Genomic DNA, 20520 nt, shown 5'->3' on the forward strand with positions numbered 1-20520 from the left:
GTTATTCCTTTTTGATGTTATTGATTTTATTTTTATCTTTTTATATTTTCTTTGTGTTTTCTTTGGGGTTTTTTTCTGTCTTACTTTTTATATTGTTTTTCTTTTGGTCTTTTATATAGCATATTTACCCAGTTTATTTTTTATGCTGTTGATTTTTCTTTGCACTTTTCATTTCATATTTTCTAGTAGTTTTAGTTTTCGTCTCCTTATGCTTGTTTTATGCAATCTTTTTTCTTTTTATATGTTTGTGTTCTTTCTTTTTATAGCTTTCTTTAACATTTGATAGTTTTTGTATTGCTTAATTAAAATTTCATAGCATTAGTTGTTTTACATTTTTGTTTGGGGAGGGGGGGGGGGGGTTAGGCCCGGTTTACATTATCAGTAAAAAATGGTCCGTTCGCGGATCCTAACAGAACGGGTCCTAACAGATGCAAATGGTTCCAATGTTAACCTAAGGATCCATTCACATTGGTCTGTCAGAACTGATCTGTTTCACACGATCTGCTGAACAGATCACAAGTTTGGTTCTGCAGCTATTTTTCCGGACTGCTAAGCCCAACGGAATGGAGATAGAAGCTGAAGCACTGCATTGGGGCAATGAGAAAACGGAAAGCTTCTTCACACAAGTGAAGAAACAGACTATTCGAGAGAGCAAAATCCACTTTGCTGATGGGGGTCGGGGGAAGGGTTTATAGGGAAATGGAATGGAAGCAACTGAACGGCAAATGGAGTGAAAATGGATCTTCTGATTGACTGGTAATCAGATCCGGTTTCATGGATCCATTTGCCAAAAATTGCCAGTGTGAGCTGGGCCTTATCCTTGTCTACTTTATACTTACTCTACATGTTTTGATTATTTTTTATGTGTTTTGCATTTTTCATTCTATCATACACATTCAGATAAACTGGGTGCCCATGTAATAGGCCATGAAGTACTGGAAGACAGAAATTATTCAAATATATAATTTAAGGGGTTCCCCGGGTACATGGTCTTTCTCTAAACCTCACACCTAGCCTAATCCAAACTTCACACTATACTATACCCTATGCCAATCACTTACCTCCTCATACAATATAACTCATTAACCTCTTCCTTAAGAAATCCTCCAATTGCTGTATATTTTACCTAGTACCTAGTACATAGCAGTAACCCTCATCCTGCCTACTATCTAAAAGTATCCCTGACCTTTCACTTATGCTATTTCTACCCTCCACCTCTCAAAGGATTTGGAACCATAACCAAGCTATTTAATAGAATTGTTAAAAAACCTGCCCAGAGGCTACAAGAATTCAATGGAATCTTTCTGGGTTTATACATCGCCAATTCAGGTAGCCAACATTAAAATGCATTTAGTGACGAGAACGGCACTTAATATATTTCTTATCAAGATATAGTACATCAAAATTGTTAACAACAAGGGGAAAGAGAACACTTATAATGATTAGTTCCAAACCAGTGAATAGCCATAACATAATATTTGACAAAACATCTTTATGTAATTTGAAGTATACAGTTTCTCACAAAAGTGAGTATACCTCTCACATTTTTGTAAATATTTAACTTTATCTTTTCATGGGACAACACAGAAGATGTGACACTTTGACATGATGTAAAGTCAGTGTAAAGCTTGTAAATCAGTGTAAATTAAATTGATCTCTAAACCACTGACAACAAAGGTGAGTACACCCACAGTGAACAATATCAACACTCTGCCCATGTTACTCATTAGTCTTACAAAGTCTCGGGTGTGAGCAGGTCTGTTAAATTTTTTGTTATTACTTCCACACTCTCTCATATTTTTAACTGAATGTTCAACATGGCACCTCATAGTTCCACTCAGAACAGGTCTTGCAATGGTCAACCAAAGAAGTTGAGTGCACACACTCAGCATCATATCCAGGGGTTGTCCTTTGAGAATAGATGTATGAGTGCTGGCAGCATTTCTACAGTGGTTAAAGGGGTGGAAGGTCCGCCTGTCCACGCTGTGAGCATATACCATACACTGCATCAAATTGGTCTTCATGGTTGTCATCCAAGAAGGAAGTTTCTTCTAAAGATGATAATTGAGAAAGCCTGCAAACAGTTTGCTGAAGACAAAAAGACTGAAGACATCATCGATTACTAGAAGCCAGTCCTGTGGTTTGATGTGACCAAGGTTACGTTTTTTTGGTTCAGAAGGTGTCATGTGTGTGTAGCATCAACCCAGTGAGGAGAACAAAGACAGGTATGTCTTGACTACAGTCAAGCATGGTGGTTAGAGTGACATCGTTTGGGGCTGCATGAGTGCTGCCAGTACTGAGAAGCTACAGTTCATTGGAGGAACCATGAATGTCAACACGTACGGTGACATACTGAAGCAGAGCATGATTCTCTCTCTTTGGAAACTGGGCTGGAGGAGTGGAAAAGGATTCCAGTGGTAACCTGTGAATCTCTAGTGAACTCCATGCCCAACAGAGTTAAGGCAGGGCGGGAACATAATGCTGGGCACAAAAAATATTGACACTTTGGGCAGAAGTTAGACGTTCTACACTTAGGGGTTTACAGGTGAAACGCAAAAAATTAGCATGGTGTGCAAAAGTCCATTTATATCAGTAATTAAACTTAAAAGGTAAAACTAATCTATGAAATAGGATTATTACATGCAAATCGAGATATTTCAGGCCTTTATTTGTTATAATGTTGATGATTATGGCTTACAGGCTTATGAAAACCCCAAATCAAAATCTCAACCACTGGAATACTGTGAAAATGTTCAATATTCTAGGCTTAAAGTGCCAGACTCTAATCAGCTAATTCATCCAAAACACCTGCAAAGGGTTTCTAATTCATATATTAGTTTCACCTTTTAAGTTGAATTACTTAAATAAATGGATATTTGCACAATATTCAAATTTTTAGTGTTTCACCTGTACTTGATTTTGTTGCCAGCGGTTGGCCGAAACTCAAGTCGGGAAGTGGAGGCTACCTTTTACTATGTGCATATAAATCAAGGTTTTTATTCACCAGGAAGCTGGGTGGCGCTCTCACTGGCCAGGATACGAGCACAAACCACTGTGGAACGCAGAGAGGCAGAGAGACCGGAAACAGGAAGCCGTCGCGTCACCTGATTGAGAAGCGTTGCGGTCAGACCGAGTCTCCGTCGAGCTGAGTTGCTAACTCGCTCTGGATGTCGGGATTACTTCAAGATTCTTCTATTGTTTTTTGGGTGCCACTTTTTGGATAGAGTGGGATCATAACTTCAAGAGAAGGTACTGTATTGCTCTAATTACTGTTTCATGAGGGGGTATTGTATTGTTCTAAGTTACGTTACCATTCTCTAACCTAGAAGCTGCAGACACCTATTGTTAAGCGCTGCCATCTGCGCTGAGGTACTGTTTTATGTACACCTTGGTTGAGTGCATACTGTAACTGCAAATTTTCCGTTTGCGCTGAGGTACATATTGGCCTCAATTCACTAAGATCATGCTGGAGATAATAAGGCAAGAGAAAACTTATCTTAACTCTTCATTCCTTAAGTTACCTCCTCTGTAGTTAATTTACCTCCTCTGTAGTTAATTTACCTCCTCTGTAGTTAAGTTACCTCCTCTGTAGTTATTTTCACATGCAGTTAATTAACAGAGTTAACTTTAGGTTTGTCTGAGGTAAAATGTTTCCTGAATACTACATGCGTTATCACCATGGTAACAACTCTAGAAGAGTTATTAAAGACAGGAGATAATCTTAGTGAATTGAGGCCATTGCTTCTTATCACTACTACACCTTGGGGTTTGGAACCCACCCCTTTCCTCACAGCAGCAAACATTCTTCATTTCTGTGCTGTTCTCATTGTGTGATTTTATTTATGGCTGTGTGTTGAGTTATTTTGCTGGGACAGCAACTTTACACTGTTATATAAGCTGTACATTGATACTTTACACTGTATCAAAGTGTCAAGTTTTCAATGTTATCCCATGAAAAGGTGTAATAAAATATATTTATAATATCTGATTTACCTAAACTCTGTAATTTTAGCCTAATCATAGAATGCGACAGCATTAGACCAATCAGAGAACGCAGAATTTTTCACCAAAAATCGGATCACCGCAGTAATTTTAGACCCATCACAAAACTTTTCAGTTTTTCCGATTTTCGTTTTTCCAATTTCTGATTTTTTTTTTCCTTGCCTTCTCTGATTCAAAAACAAATGACTAATAAAATACTTTTCTAAAATCAGAAATTGGAAAAACTGAAATCAGAGAATCGGAAAAACAGAAATTCAGAAATCTGAAAAAATGGAAATTGCCATTGGCGGAAACCAGAATCTAGGCAGAATCGGAAATGGACATTTCCAACCATCCCTATTCAGATCCCCTCTTTATGGTCCTACAATGTCTAGGCTGTTTACTAACGAGCAGATTTATAAAATGTACAGATCTCTTGCCTGGGGTTGGGTATTTTTTTTTTCTGAAATAATAAAACATGCTTTATGTTGTTATGAAAAGCCTCAGCACAAGATCAATTGGACAACGTACGGCAGTGGTGTTGGAAACATTTTTATTAATGATGGTAACCATGAAAGGTTAGACTGCTCAATACTTTTTCTTGAGAGATGAACAATGAAATGTAAGAAATTGCCTGTGATAGCCATCCACCATGGCAGTCCAGCAAAGGTAGGAAGCAATATTTGTAATCATCACTGTTTTCGATATGGTCAGCAGCAAAGATTAGTATAGTTCATCTTTGTAAAAGGCAGCGATGAACAAATGTACGTCCATTGTGCATATGGGGCATGTGGATGATTGTTTTAAAATGTTTTTAATGTTTTTTACTAAATGAATTTAGGTACACCACTGCAGCTATTAAAAAGGAAATGTAACAACATGTAGTAGAATGCAGTAAAACACAGTAACCAAGCAGCTCAGGGTGAACCAAAACCATGCAGTAAATGATTCAGGATACCCACTTTTATGTTAAATATCCTTAAAGTGGATCTGAGATGAACTTTTACTCATTGCATAATTGTGTTCCTTTCTTATTGTTTATAGGGCATTCCTCAAGCCAAATACTTTTTTGTTTTAATACTGTAATTTCCTATAAACTAAACAAGCAACGCCCACAGGTTTTCAGAGAGCCAAGGCACTTTCTGACAGTAGCAAGGGCTCATGGGAGCTCAGTCTGGGCAGGAGGAGGGGGAGGTGTTACCAGAGATTTCAGAGGCAGAGGGGAGGAGGGAGGAGGAGGGGGGATTAGGTTTTTTTGCTCAAGATGCAGAAAAGCCTGCCTGTGTGTAATGTTTACAAACAACATGACTGCTGTCATTGTATCACAGGAAGAAATAATCATATTCTATTAAAGCTATTTGCAGCTAGATTTGCAGTGTAAACTATCTAAACTTTCTATAAGATATATAGACAAGTTACTTGTTCTAGTTAGTTTCCCATCTCGGATCTGCTTTAATTTTGCATGAGCAACACTATCTATACCTTTATATTGCTGCATATTGGTATCCCTGCCCTCCCACTGAGGCTGTTTATTATGCAGCATTAAATCCCCCTCCCCCTGAGCACCCTGGTAGACAAGACATTTTTTCTAGTGGCCTTAGAACTCTCAGTAGATGAACATTCAGCAGATATCACCTGACAGTACTGACAATGTTGACGGCGGTGGTAAAATTCAGCATGTAAGACAAAGAGAGTAGAAACATTTTACAATGGGCAATCACTGATTAAAAAATTCATAAATAAATTTTGTAAAAAATAAAATTAAAATAAAAATAAAGTATGCAAATAAAATCATTTACATAGCTCCTGGAATGGCAAACCCACCACTTAAGCCCCATGTACACGCTCAACAGCGGTCTTTTATGCAGCACAATTATCAAACCACTTTTGTTGTGAAACAAGTTGAACAACCAAAAAAAAGTTGCTTGCTATTGTTCACTCAACTGATAAGACACCAATCCAACTGTTCACAACAAAAGTGGTTTGATAATTGTGCTGCATAAAAGACCGCTGTTGAGAGTGTGTATGGGACTTTACATGTCTCTTGTGAAGCCCCTGAACGTCCCCTCCTCTGGAATCCCCTGCCACTACAGACAAGAAGACAGATAACATTTATATTGCACTTTTCTCCTGGCAGACTCAAAGCGCTTAAGCTGCAGCCACTGAGGTGTACACTATAGGCAGTAAGTGTTAGGGAGTCTTGCCTAAGGACTCCTTGCCTTGCTGAATAGGTGCTGAGTTACTGAGCAGTAGAGCTGAGATTGGATTTGACCAGCCTCCCTGCTCACTGCACACTTTTTTGGCAGTTGGATGGAGCAACTGCCGTTCACTAAGTACTTTTGAAAACAAAGAAAACCCTGAGAATCCCCCATGGGGAGATGACCTAGTCCAAAACCTGTTGGTTCTGTCAGATTTCTACAGCCTACTGTAAGTGCCACTAACATCGTAGAAAAAAAATGTATGGCTCATTTTACTCTGGAAGAAAGGCACCCCTTAATTGTATGGTTTTATATGTCTTTCATATTTCATGATTTTCATGATAGTGGTCTTTTAAGGGACAAAACATAGCCACTCCCAGGAGATGACCTGATTTCGGACGTGATGTAAAACCCCGAGCCAACAAGTGCTCGTTGTCATTATCTTAAAACCTGATCAATTTGTAACTTTGTTTAATACGGCATAAATAATACAGGAGACAGGCTCTACTTTTTGCTGATGGCGGCTCTCTGTCTTAAAGGACAAGTTTTGACTCAACAGTCAAACCGTTATGATGTAAAGGAGTTTCATTAAATCATAAGTACCTTAACCTTTTCTTGAAAGAACCGTAGGATTTAAAGATTTATAAATATTTTTTTTTTTTTTGCCTGAACCAGGAGGAATGACTCACGTTTGACATGCATTGAAATGATAATGTTAATTTCCATAGGCATTCTAAGAGCATCCCATCCTCTAGAGGGTAATAGAGGCGTGAGCTCCCCTCTGCATTCTGATTTTAAACTTTCTTCCCAAAGCTTTTAACGGGCTGACGTCTGCCAAACTCCGCCGGCGTAACACTGATACGACCAGGCAAAAGAAAGGCTACTAAAGAGATTATGTTTTATAATGGGAGACAGCCGAGCGAAAAGAAGCCACATCAATCTGACATATTCCAGAAAACTTCTGAAAAGCCTCGTGTTTAATCAGTTTTGTGGCTGTTCGCTGGAAATTCATTAAGCCTTGCCTCATATTTTTTTTCTATCTACAGCCTGCATATTTTCATCGGCAACTCCCCCCCCCCCCCCCCCACCTTCCCAAATTGCACGTTCTCAGTCACTGTTTTATAATTAATAGTTAATGTATAATGTACCTCGGTGATGAAGACGCTTTGAAAAGGTGGCTTAAAACAGGGGATGCATAATTAATGAATGCAATTAAAGTGAAAAGTAGTAATAATCAATTGAGCTATAGACGCTTAAAAAGAAGACTATTTTAGACTTCGGATAGGCAAGTCTTTAAGGCTGAACTCCAGGTAAGCATTACAAAAGCCACTGTTTAATCTAGTGGTATATTCATTAAAGTCCACCTTGGGCCAGAGAAAGAAAAACAAGTGTTCAAATAAGACTAAAGACTAAACCTGTGTAAGTCCAGATTAACATTAGTGAATGTCTTCTGAACAAGTGCTTCTTTCCTCCTCTGAAATGGACCTGAACTCTTGCACAGGACGCAAGTAAAACAGAGAGAAATGCACCCTGTGTGTATTTAGAGAGAAGAGCCTGTCTCATTCCCCCTCATCTGTAAGGAATCACAAATGTCATTTGAGTTGTGTCGGCACAGAAATACGGCAATCCTCGGCAGACACAGCTAATATGTAAGCACAGGATGTTAAGCCTTTCTCTTCTTCCATGAAAGCAGGAAGTAGATACCCTGCAGATGTATTGCAGGAGTTATGTAAGCTGGAACAAAGAAAAAGTTTTTTTTTTTTTTTTTGTAACAAAGAAATGTTTTTCTTTAAGGCTGGATTCACACTTGTGAGTTGCGTTGCGCAGAGTTGGGATGAGTTACGTTTTGTTTCATCCCAACGAAAAAAGCATGCTGCAACTCAATGCAATGCCTCTAAGTGTGTACCCAGCCTGATGGTTGTTATGTTGTTGCTTTTCTTTTGGAGCAGAGAGGAAGTTCTGAGTTCAGGTCCGCTTTAAAAATAAACTAGACTCATACAGTAAAATCTTATTTCAAAATTGCCTTTTTTTACCCCAAAACTGACCAGGTGAAGAAATGAATAACAATAAAAATAGCAATAATATTTATGTAGCGCTTTTCTCCCTGGGGACTCAAAGTGCTGTGACCCTGCATTATGCAGTCTCAAAGGCTAGGGAAAAGAGGTGAGTTTTTAGCCTTTTTTTTTTTTAAAGCTGTCCAGAGAAGGAGCCTCTCGTACTGATTGTGGAAGTGAGTTCCATAGAGTAGGGGCTGCATAGGAAAAGGCCCGAGCACCAAATATTAAGTGTATCCTGGGAATAACCAGCTTCATCTTGTTGGCAGAGCGGAGGGTGCGTGGAGGGGCATACATTTCCAATAATTCCGTTATGTATTTGGGTCCCGTGTGGTGTAGAGCCTTGAATGTCAGCAGGCAGATCTTAAAATTGATTCTCCGTTTTACTGGTAACCAGTGAAGAGTTTGCAGTACTGGGGTGATGTGTGAGCTGCGGGGGGGCATTGGCTAGGAGTCAGGCTGCAGCATTCTGTACTAGCTGTAAGGGGCGCAGAACCTTTTCTGTAGATCCGATGGACAGGGCGTTGCAGTAGTCTAAGCGGGAGGATACAAATGTATGAACAGGGCAGCTGGGATAAGGTGTTTGATTTTTGCTGTAGCAGGCCGCATGGATGAGGCTGGTGATGGGGCAGGACAACTGCTTATAGCCCTGGGCCCCAAAACTCAAGCACTGCCCAATCGCATTCTTCTCGCCCCTTCCACGCCTGTTGTAAACTGCCCTGTCACTTGATGCTTGTTCTTCCTCCGGCCCAGGGGCATAACTAGACTTAATAGGACTCCCCCTGCAAAAATCACAACAGAATCCCATGAGGGTCAGGTGATCGGGAACCAGCGAATGGCAGCAGGGAGCGTTCTGCTGTGAAGCAGCATCTGGAAGCAGGGAAAATAATTACAGACGCTTCAGCTACTTGCTATTCTGCATTTTGGGAAGAAGTGGCAGCAGGGACAGTTTTTGTAAGCAAACAGGGAGGTTTGGCTGCACTTGCGGTTGGAGAGAGGGAGGAGGAGGGGCTCCCAAGGCCTCTGGACCCCCCTGCAATGGCGGGCATCGCAGGGGTGATTGCAAAGCTTCGGCCCCTTCATAATGACAGACGCATCGCTAGTCTGAATCCTTGTAAAGGAATACTCGCTGGGTGACAGAAATGCTTTTGTGTGTAATTGGTTCATTTGTAAGAGTTAGCTTGTTTAGACTAAAGGTGGCCACAAACTGTCCAATTTCTAGCAAAAAATCGTTTGCACGATCAGATATTTTGATTGGATTGGTTGTAAATAATCTCTGTTGATGGGCACAATGGTTTACGAATGATTATAAAAACATAAAAAAAATTGGATTTTCTGGTTGGTTGTGATAGATAGGAAGCAAAGATTGGTTTGTTGATGGTGTAGAGAACGATGTATTACGATATTTCACTTCCGATCAAAATTATCTGTTAGCTCAAACGAGATTTGCTAGAAATTCTTGTGAAAAACGCCCGAGATAGTGACACTAATTCTAAGGCACACCCACCGACCTGATGAAGCGGCTGTAGCCGAGAAACGCGTTGTCATTCGTGCCCCAATAAAATTTAAGAAGTATTTACTACTACCTTACGTGTGAGATTCACTACTATAAGGTAGGAACAAGAGAACCTTCCTTCCTATATCATACTAACATATTACCTACTGCTGATATATGTCTACGAGCGCCTACTATTTTTCCTGAGTCTTTGGTAGAAATTGGATCGTTAGTGGCTATCTAAAGGTCTTGTTCACATTACAAATCACGAGCGCAATCACAAGAGCTGAGCGATTTGTTGAATGATTTAGAAAGTGCTTTTCCCTGCAGTTTGCGCTTAGAAAAGAGCTTTTGTAAGCGCTTTTGCTGAGCAATTAATTTTGACACTTCCTGACGTCAGTCGGGAAGTGACGTCTTGTACCCGGAAATTAATAAATACAATGGGCTTGATCCACTAAGACAAATAGCATGCCTTATCAGAGTTAACATACCTGATCAGAGCTAACACACCTTATCAGAGTCAACATGTCATATCCGAGTAAACACGCCTTATCAGAGTTAACATGGCTTATCAGAGTAGCATAGTGAGCACTACAAACTTATGCCTGCTAATTGTCAATGATGAGAGCTCAACTCATCCTGCCCTGAGCCCCTGCGGGACCAATCACTTTAAAGGACATTATCCCCGCACTTTGATTGGCTCAATAGGCTGCCTGTCACGTGTTAACTCTGATAAGGCATGCTATTTGTCTTAGCGAATCAAACCCAATGTATTTATTTATTAAAGCACTCGGGAAATTGCAATTCAAAGTGCTTTTTCAAGCGCTGTGCAATTTCCCTATACTTTCTATTAAACACATAGGCTCAGAAAATGGTGCAGGAGCCGTGTTTGTGATTCAATAGAAAGTGGAGCTCTCATATATGAACACTCTCATAGGAAATCATTGCACAAGCGCCTTTAGAGTGATTTCCAAAATCGCCAGTGCTTAAAAAAATCTGCAAACGCTCATAGTGGGAACAAGCCCTAAGAGTCATGTTAAGGCGAGGTTTGCAATCAGAAGTAGTTTTTAGGTGTGTGAAGTGCCAAAGATCAATAAAAAAGTCTTCCCTCTATTTAATAATAAATGTACACCAGCTCCGCTTCCCCCAAAGCCTTTGAAATGAATACTTGCCTTACCTCTTGATTCATCCCTATCCCTTTTGCTAGCAGGCTAAGAAGGTTATGGTGGAAACAGAAAATGTGGGTGCCACGTTTAGTGCCGCCATAGGTGCCCATATAAATAACGCAATGCAGAATACGTCTACGTATGAGTCTACAGAAAATGTGCCTTTTTCGGGCAGATTGGCTGCAGGGGGCACTTAAGGTTAACCATGGCGGGTTAAGGGTAGCCATGGGGGGGTAATGGCCTCAATTCACTATGATCATGCTGGAGATAATAAGGCAAGAGAAAACTTACCACCACACATCAATCTTGCCTTATTAAGGTGTAGAGATAAGTTTTCACAGTTTTCACAGTGAGAGAGTTATATTATCACTTCTGTCCTTAAGTTACCTCCTCTGTAGTTATTTCACATGCAGTTAATTAACAGCCTGTCTTTAACTTTAGAATTCTGTAGTTATTTGAAGGATTGAATTGTTAACTTTAGATCTCTCCTTAACTTAAAGACAGAAGAGTTAAGTTTACTACATGCCTTATCATCATGGTGATAACACTACAAACAGCTCAGAAACGTTATTAAAGACAGGAGATAAGCTTAGTGAATTGAGGACAATAAAATGTTAGGCATTAAGGGGCTGGTTAAGCTTAGGCATAGTGTGGTGGTTAAGGTTAGGTGTCCAGGGAGAGTGGTTAAGGTTAGTCATGGTGTGGAGGTTAAGGTTAGGTGTCCAGGGAGAGTGGTTAAAGAGAAACTCCGACCAAGAATTGAACTTTATCCCAATCAGTAGCTGATACCCACTTTTACATGAGAAAAATAATGATTTTCACAAACAGACCATCAGGGGGCGCTGTATGACTGATTTTGTGCTGAAACCCCTCCCACAAGAGGCTCTGGTACCGTACGGTACTCTGGGCAAACTGTCACAATGTAACAATGTTCAGACAGGAAATAGCTGTCTGTTAAAGCCAGACCAGCTAGAAACAGCTCCATAATCTGCCCACAGTAACAATGTCACCATGTAATACAAGTCAGAATGTGAATTTGGGAGAGGAAAGATTTTACAATGAGCAAACACTGACTAAATCATGTATACATAATTATTGTAAAAATGAAGCACTTTTTTTATTACATTATTTTCACTGGAGTTCCTCTTTAAGGTTAGGCACGGTGGGTTGGGTAAGGTTAGGTGTCCAGGGAGAGTGGTTAAGGTTAGGCATGGTGGGGCGGTTAATGAATGGCATGAAGGGGGGGTTAAGGTTAAACGTCCAGGGAGAGTGGTTAAGGTTTAGCATCGGTAGAGGGAGGGTTTAGTGTGAGAATAGGGTTAGGTTTAGCTGTAGTAAAATATCTGTATCTATTACTAATATTTTACTATTATCATCAGCACTGTGAGAGTAAATAATATTGGTAAGTTTACTAACAAGGTGGAGGACCACTAATCTGCACAGGCAAGAGAAATCTAGTATACATTGTACCATATGCTGATATGTAAATTGTTGAACAGTAGTCAAGAGCTGTGCAAAATGTGCAAATGCAATATTTCTGTAGTGTGTGTACAGCTCTTGGTATCTCTCTTGATGTGCAAACTATCAGCGTGGGAGAAAAGTTCATTGAATAGGGGCCCATATTTGTTTATCGCAGAAATGGTAAGTTCATTGGTGGTGGGGATGCGGCACACATGCGCAAAATTATGCAAATACGGGGAAGCTTGGAATCCCAGTGATGAACTTCCTGTCCTGCATGAAGTACATCACTGGGCGACGGGCAGAAAGGGCATGCAAGGGGGCAGCGCTGTGCATATGACCCTTCAATCGAAAGAATGGCACACCTGTACTAGAGCCTGGCTGGTGCTGGAAACGCGTTGCAGCAAAATAGTTCACAAAATCGAAAGAGGGATCCGCATGCAGACTTCAAGAACTATTTTTTATTGTTCCAATGCCCACATATAAAACATCAGAATCGTCCAGCCGACGATCGTTTCGTGGCCAATTCAGTCCCCTTTATCAAGGCATGAGCAGACAAAAGATATGTTTTGTCTGCTCGTGCCTTGATAAAGGGGACCGAATTGGCCCCGAAACGATCATCGGCTGGACGATTCTGATGTCTTATATGTGTGCATTGGAACAATAAAAAATTGTTGTTGACGTCTGTATGCGGATCCCTCTTTTGATTTTCTCGTGCATATGACCCTGTTGGCTCACTATGCCACAGGGTCATATGAACCGCTATTTTGCCGTTGTGATGTGAGGGGGCGGAGCATTGCACCGCAACGCTCGCCACAGGTCTAAAACTGGCCTAAACAGAAGATGAAAGGTACCTCCAGATAGAAAACTTAGGAAAAAAGTGAATTGGATCAGACCCACATACTCTAGATTCACAACTTCATTTCTTAACTACTTGCCGACTGCTCCTCGCCAATTGGCGTGAGCAGTGTGGCAGCCCAGGAACGCTTCCCGCCGATTGCCGCGCGCATCTCCTGCTCGGAAGGCAGAGCTCCGCCCCGCCTTCAGTCTCCGAGCGGCAGAGACTGTTAGACGGCTACACCTCCGTCTAATAGGGTAGTACAGCGCTGCGATCTAAGGCAGCGCTGTCCCCCTGGGGCACCAGAGAGCGATCGGCTCTCATAGGCTGAAGCCTATGACAGCCTATTGCCGTGAATGGCTGGCGGCGCGTGGGCGGGAGGGAGAGGGGGAAAATAAAAGTACCTTTATTTAATAAAAATGAATACGAATAAATATGTGTAAAAAAAAGATCAAACAACTGGGGGGCGATCAGACCCCACCAACAGAGAGCTCTGTTGGTGGAGAGAAAAGAGGGGGGGAATCACTCGTGTGCTGTGTTGTGCAGCCCTGCAGCTTGGCCTTAAAGCTGCAGTGGCCTATTTAACTAAAAATGGCCTGGTCTTTAGGGGGGGGGGGGGGGGGGTTAACACTGCGGTCCTCAAGTGGTTAAGGAGGAACTGCAGTGAAAATACCGTAATGAAAAAAGTGCTTAATTTTTACAATGATTACATATAAATGATTTAGTGAGCGTTTGCCCATTGTAAAAGCTTTTCTCTCCCTGATTTACATTCTGATATTCATCACATGGTGACATTTTTACTGCTGGCAGGTGATGTCACTGGAAGGAGATGCTGCTTGCTTTTTTGGCAGTTGCAAACAATTGTTATATCCCACAATGCAACAAGGCTCCCACAGTGTGATGTCAGCACCATGGTCCTGACATCACACTGTGGGAGGGGTTTCAACACAATATCAGCCATACAGATCCCCGGATGATCTATACAGGAGAAGGTAAAGATTTCTCATGAGAAAGGGGGTATCAGCTACGGATTTGGAAGTTTGATTCTTGATTACGCCTTTCTTTAAGCTTATATTTCTGGCCTCTTATAATAAAACACATTTCGAGTTTAACCAAACATCAGGTATTTTTTTTCCACCTACCTGCACGGCGAGATGAATCCATCGTCTCACAGGAAATCTCCCTTGTGTCATTATTTTTATAGGCGGCTGCAAACCATTTTCAGTGCGATAATAAAACACGGTTTCTCTCCCCGAGATTGTGAGTTTGAACACAATCTGGCCATCAGCGGACTTTTCTATCACGCACCTTCAGAAGTAAATATATAAGAAAAAAGATCAAAATCATCTTCCAGATGACATAAACTAAAAAATAAAAGGACTAAACCTCGGATGCGCTAAAGCTCTCATCCAGCCATCATGGAAAGACGGGAGAGTATTACTATAATGTCTGTCTTTCCTAAGCTCTTGTGCCACTTTGTGACAAACATACAGTTTATTTATATATAGTGTATCATTGTCATCATCTTTCTCTCCTATATTTGTGGCTAAAGCTGGGGTGTAAGTCTGATTCACTCTTGTGTGTATCTTTGTATGAACAGAGTCTGTATTTTCTATAGCAGCTAACAATCTGCATTCATATTTCCTGGCAGAGATCGGTGGGAGAGGTAGTTGTAGGGCTCAGTGCTGCTTGGAAATTTTCGCCAAAGTCATTTTAGCAGCAAAAATGCTATTTTCAATTTTGAGAAAATATTCATGAAAATACATTGTATTTTTGCAAAATGGTCACAAAGCAAAAATTTCACAAAAACATAAAAAATTGTTATTTTTACCACAAAAAAAATGTGAAAGTGCAGAATCATTTATTTTTACACGCAAAAATTCACAAAAAATCTCAAACTTATTAAAAAAAGATTTTTGATGGCATTTTTGCTTGAAAGTCGAATTTAGCATTATTTTCACGTAAATGAATGTGAAAAAAAAATCGACAAATTTGCTCATTACTGGTAGAGCTGGATTAGGCAATCCTAAATACAAAAGTAAAAAAAAACAGCAAAGCATCTTTGAGTTTCCCATCAGGGCTTCCCATTGGTTTAGTTTATCAGCCAATGAGAATCCTCCCTGAGGAGAATTTTAATTGGTTCAATAAAATGACCATTGAGATTTCTCATTGGCAGATAAGATAAACCAATAAGGAGACTCAGCGTAAGGCTCAAAGCTGCTTTGCTGGGGCTCTGTGAATACTTTAGCTCTGGAGAGCTAATGAGAAGCTGCGTGGGCTCCTGGCGGCCAGCGGCGGAGTGGCAAGTGGTAGCCATTAGCCAAGGTGCCTTGAGTGCTTGCATAACTAAAATTCAATACTCCTTTCTCTTTAATTTACCAGTACAGAGAAATGGCAGATCACTCTTCCAAGCTTATAATTTGCTTGTTGAGAAGCACAGATCATTAAAAACACGCTCAATTTAAAGGGACCTTGTTGCAAACTCACATAAAGCCAACTGATACACTCAAAAGCTCACAAAAACACAGATTTGTTGGTTCCACTTACTGTATCTACAGAAATGTTGGTAAGCCCCAAAGCTGCAACAAGACCAGCTTCATTTTAATGTCCCCACACTAGCGATGGATGCAAAGAATAAAGGGGGCACATCCATAATATATAATAATAACAAATGTACTGCAAGTGCCCCCCCCCCCAATCCAGAGAGCAAGATTACCTGAGGTTACGTTACCCCCAGCCCCAAACCTTATAAGGTACAGCTAACATCAGGTAAGAACCACCAACAGAATTCCCCACAATGACCATGTCAGGTCACTGGTACTTTCCCAGGAAGGGCTATGGCCCACTAGAGCATGATTAAAGAGACTCTGTAACAAAATTTTCAGCCTTATTTCTCCTATCCTACAAGTTCCTATACCTGTTCTAATGTGCTCTGGCTTACTGCAGCCTTTTCTAGTTGCACTGTCTCTGTAATATATCTTATCTTCTTTTCTTTGTCAAGCTTTGTCGACCCAGAGAGGAAGGAGCTGCCTCTGCTGTGATATGGACAGGTTATGCACGCCCCCTGCATGCCCCCTGCAGGCTCAATCCTGTGTATTTATTTCTCACTCACAGACAGATCCCTGCTCTCAGTCTCAGCTGTGTCAATGAGGCTGCGGGAGGAGGGAGCTGCCTGTCACATGCTGACAATTTGTTACCCAGGCACAAGTGCAGAGCCCAGACTCCTGGCTCAGAAGAAACAGCTGTGTTTATAAAGGGGTCTGAGGATTCTTGTCACACTTCAGTGGCATAAAGCCGCAGAGGCAGAAGGTAAAACTTTTTCTAAACTTGCACATAACATCTGAAGGCTACATTCACTGTTTAATAATAAAAACTTGTCATACAAACATGAGGCAGTATACATCCTGTTTCTTTTCAGTATACCTACTGTTTCGGCGGCCATCTTTACTGTTTTCAAAACAGTTTATGAAACTGTTATTTTATCGCCAATATTGAGGCGGAGAGTGGCGAAAATGTCACAGGGGGCTAGGAGATGTCCCCGAACAGGCTGATATGTTTATTTATATACCGTATATACTCAAATATAAGCCGAGTTTTTTGGACCAAAAAATTGCTCCAAAAGTGGGGGTCTCGGCTTATATTCGAGTCACATCACTTAGAGTGCCCCCCCTCCGCCATATAAACATTGCATCAGCGTTCACTGTCCCACCTGGAGACCGTTATATAGCGTCAGAACTGTGTTGGCAGCATTGAAATCAGCAATGTGGTGAGCTGCATACCCTGATGCCTCCTCTCTCGATCTTCAAAACCTCCGGCAAAGTCAAGCAGTAAAGTATATATTGTTTTGCGTGGTTCCCCTTCCTTCCCGTATATGCAGCGCAGTGTAAAACGGGAGCTTTCACTCACCGCTCCTAGCTGTCAGAATTCCTCTGCTTGCCACAGTCCCGGTCTCACTTCTATGATGCATGACAGGGTGCCACGTCATAGAAGTGAGAGCGGGACCACGGCAAGCAGAGGAGTTCTGACAGCTAGGAACGGTGAGTGAAAGCTCCCGTTTTACGCTGCGTTGCTTATGCGGGAAGGAAGGGGAACCACGCGAAACAATAAATACTTTACTGCTTGGCTCTGCCGGAGGTGTTGAAGATTCGAGGGAGGAGGCATCAGGATACGCGGCTCACCACATTGCTGACTTCAATGCCGCCCGCACAGTTCTGACGCTATATAACGGTCTCCAGGTGGGACAGTGAACACTGATGCAATGCTTATATGGCAGAGGGGGCATTCAGAGTGGGACACAGACCACTGCTGCACTGTATGACAGAGAGGGCACTCGGAGTGGGACACAGACCACTGCTGCACTGTATGGCAGAGGGGGTACTCGGAGTGGGACACAGACCACTGCTGCACTGTATGGTAGAGGGGGCACTTGGGGTGGGACACAGACCACTGCTGCATTATTTACATGGCAGAGAGGGCACTCAGGGTGGGATACAGCCCACTGCTGCAAAGTTTATATAGAGGGGGCACTTAGGGTGGGATACAGCCCACTGCTGCAAAGTTTATATAGAGGGGGCACTTAGGGTGGGATTCCAGAGGAAGCACTCTTATAATGAATTCCAGTTTAGTTTAACCATATAGGTTTTACAGGAGTGGATGCTATTTATAGCTGCTGCATTTCCTAACCCCGGCTTATACTCTGGTCATTCATGTTTCCCCCTTTTTACGGTAAAAATTGGGGGGTCGGCTTATACTCTGGTCGGCTTATACTCGAGTATATACAGTATCATTTTTTCAATACAGATTCTCTTTAAGTGGCTGACCATTCCAAAAGCTCTAGGAAAATTAATGGAGGCAAACCAACAGGAGTGATTGCAAACCCACAGGAGTGATTGCAAAACCACAGGAGTGATTGCAAACCCACAGGAGTGATTTCAAAACCACAGGAGTGATTGAGATTAGGGAAATCGCAATCGAGGGTCCCTGTAGCATTTTTGGAGTGATTGCTCTCCAATGCAAGGTGCAGTATCACTGCAAAATCGCATCTGAATCACTGTTCAAATGTTATTTTGCAGAAAAATTGTGTGCCGCAATTGTGGCTTAGATAAAGTTTTACTTACATGCCAGGTCTCTCTGTTTCCGTATGCATTGGCTTTTGGCACATAGCCCTGCCCCCTTGCATAGAAGCAGTGACGTTTTGTGAAGTGAGGGGGCGCTCTGGAAATCGGTGCACAGGAACCTGGCATGTAGGTAAGACTTTATTCAAAAATACAGAAACCCACCGCTGTACAGTCCCATGTGCAATACTTGCAAGTGCCAAAAGTAGTGCTGAAAATTGTGGCCCCAAACAGTCCACAAAGTGATTGCGTTTTAGGAAGTGCAAGCACTGCTCCCAGTGGGCGCCTGGCCTTGAGCAAGTTTTTGTTGTGTGTTTTATACCATGTGAGAGTCAGGGCCGGATTTGTACATTTCACCGCCCAAAGCCCAATGTCACCAACTCCACCTCCACCCACCCCGTTCCTGTGCTTCCCTCGTCCTGTGCTGTTCTCCCCTGTCCTGTGCAGTTCCCCCCATCATGTAATGCCTTCACTGCCGTAGAACGGGTCTGCGACGACTGCCAATTACATGTTTGGAAATGTAACTGCCAAGTGCCAAAGTGTGTCTCCGGCTGCCCGCCCCTTTCTTCCTGGTGCCCTAGGCCATGGCCCTTTGTGGCCTTGTCTCAAATCCGGCCATGGTGAGATATATATAAATGTTAAAAAAATACCAAAGTATTCAAACCATAAAAATCATGACTACTGGCTGAAAAATAAAAAAGACTGCAAACTGCCGGCAGCGTGAATTTAACTAGCAACGTCACCTAGACAGAGCAAGGAAAAAAGAAAGAGAGAGATAAGTGTTTCAGCTCTGGGATAAAGAAACCGGGGGGGAAATTAGCCTCAGATATATCATTTATCTCCCCCATTTACTCTATTTAAATTTTCAGAGCCGCAGATCCCCTGTCGTCCGTGCTGCCTATTCATTCATACCTTTAGGCCACCGTACTTTAAGTGCCTGTAATTCGATACCCTTTTCATTATTTTAACTAAGGAGCTGCAGCACAACAAGGTGGCAAATAAAAAAGCTTGGATAGATGATAAGGAATAGCAAGGCCTCATTGTCTGGCATTCATCTTCAAACTGCTCCCTCATTAGTTATTGAACTTGCCCGGCTAAACAAAGCCGAATAAGACTATTCATCCTAATTTGGTGCCATAGGCTAAAATTCCTTCAAGATTTTATGCATTGTGTATCTAATGACAGCAGCTATTTTTAAGAGTCGCCTCAGGTGAGCCGGGGAAATTCAAAGGAATGATTGCACATTATATCTTAACACACATGTGGCTATATTCAAAGGAATTCCAGCCCGAGCTCTCTGTTGGGAGCGTGATGCTAGAGACAAAATCGGTTTTCATTATTTCGCCAATTAGGACATAAGATATTCTCTTGGCGCATGTGAATAATCAACTAATTATTGCAAGAAAGCCAGAACACACAAGAAGAAGGGACGGGGGGAAAAAAATCTCAATTCGAGATAATATTTTGAAACTTTTTCTTTCTACTTAGTTTAAAAAGAATTTTCTTGTTTTTTTTTAATTGTTTTATTTTGGGGGGTTTTTTTTAGGGGAAGATTGCCTGGTTATTTAACTGTTTTTAGATGAGTTAAAATGGAAATCTAGGATGCACCAGAGAAAGAATACCACAGGTTATTATTGCTGTTCAGTTTTAGGCACTTGTTTAACCTTGGTTAAAGCAGCAGGCACAGCAATACTATCCCAGGAGAAAAATACATATATAAGTAGATAAATACTTGTTCTACTTGCATAAGATATGTATTGCCCGTGTTTTGATTTCAGTGAAGTTTATATAGTAAATAAAGAGAAAACTGTTCCAGGTATTTTACATCTTTACTGCTTCTGACTGAAGCCAAACCCGATGTACTTTTCTCCCTCTCTCTTTTTTCTCTCCTATAAACTGCACTGTCATATCTAGCTTGCTTTGTAAACACATGTAAGCATGACATAGATCATATTTCAGTAGCTTCTGTCGAGGGGTTGGGTGTATTTCCCTTCTCAGCCTTATGTCACACTGAACTGCCCTTAGCCAATCAGTGAGGAGCGGGAATGTGGAAACCAAGATAACCATCTCCCCAACAATGTACCACAATAGAGCCAGGCTGACTGAGATAAGATTCATACAGCAGAAACATATATGATTATATTGGAATGATTGCAATGCAGACTGCATGTAGACTACATAATAAACACAGAGCAGTGGTTAAATGGAATTTGATT

At 41.5% G+C, this 20520-nt stretch overlaps 1 protein-coding gene across 7 annotated transcripts in view; it reads right to left on the reverse strand.

Annotated features, from left to right (window-relative positions):
* USH2A (usherin) overlaps positions 1-20520 on the reverse strand; it is a 1078291-nt gene that overhangs the window by 1029401 nt on the left and 28370 nt on the right. For all 7 annotated transcript variants that reach the window (XM_068232882.1, XM_068232881.1, XM_068232884.1 and 4 more), the window contains one exon: positions 14333-14498. In XM_068232882.1, the coding sequence (XP_068088983.1) occupies positions 14333-14498 (166 nt within the window). The remainder of the gene's footprint in view (positions 1-14332; positions 14499-20520) is intronic.

The sequence above is a fragment of the Hyperolius riggenbachi genome, chromosome 4 (genome assembly GCF_040937935.1).
Source record: "Hyperolius riggenbachi isolate aHypRig1 chromosome 4, aHypRig1.pri, whole genome shotgun sequence".
NCBI lineage: Eukaryota > Metazoa > Chordata > Amphibia > Anura > Hyperoliidae > Hyperolius > Hyperolius riggenbachi.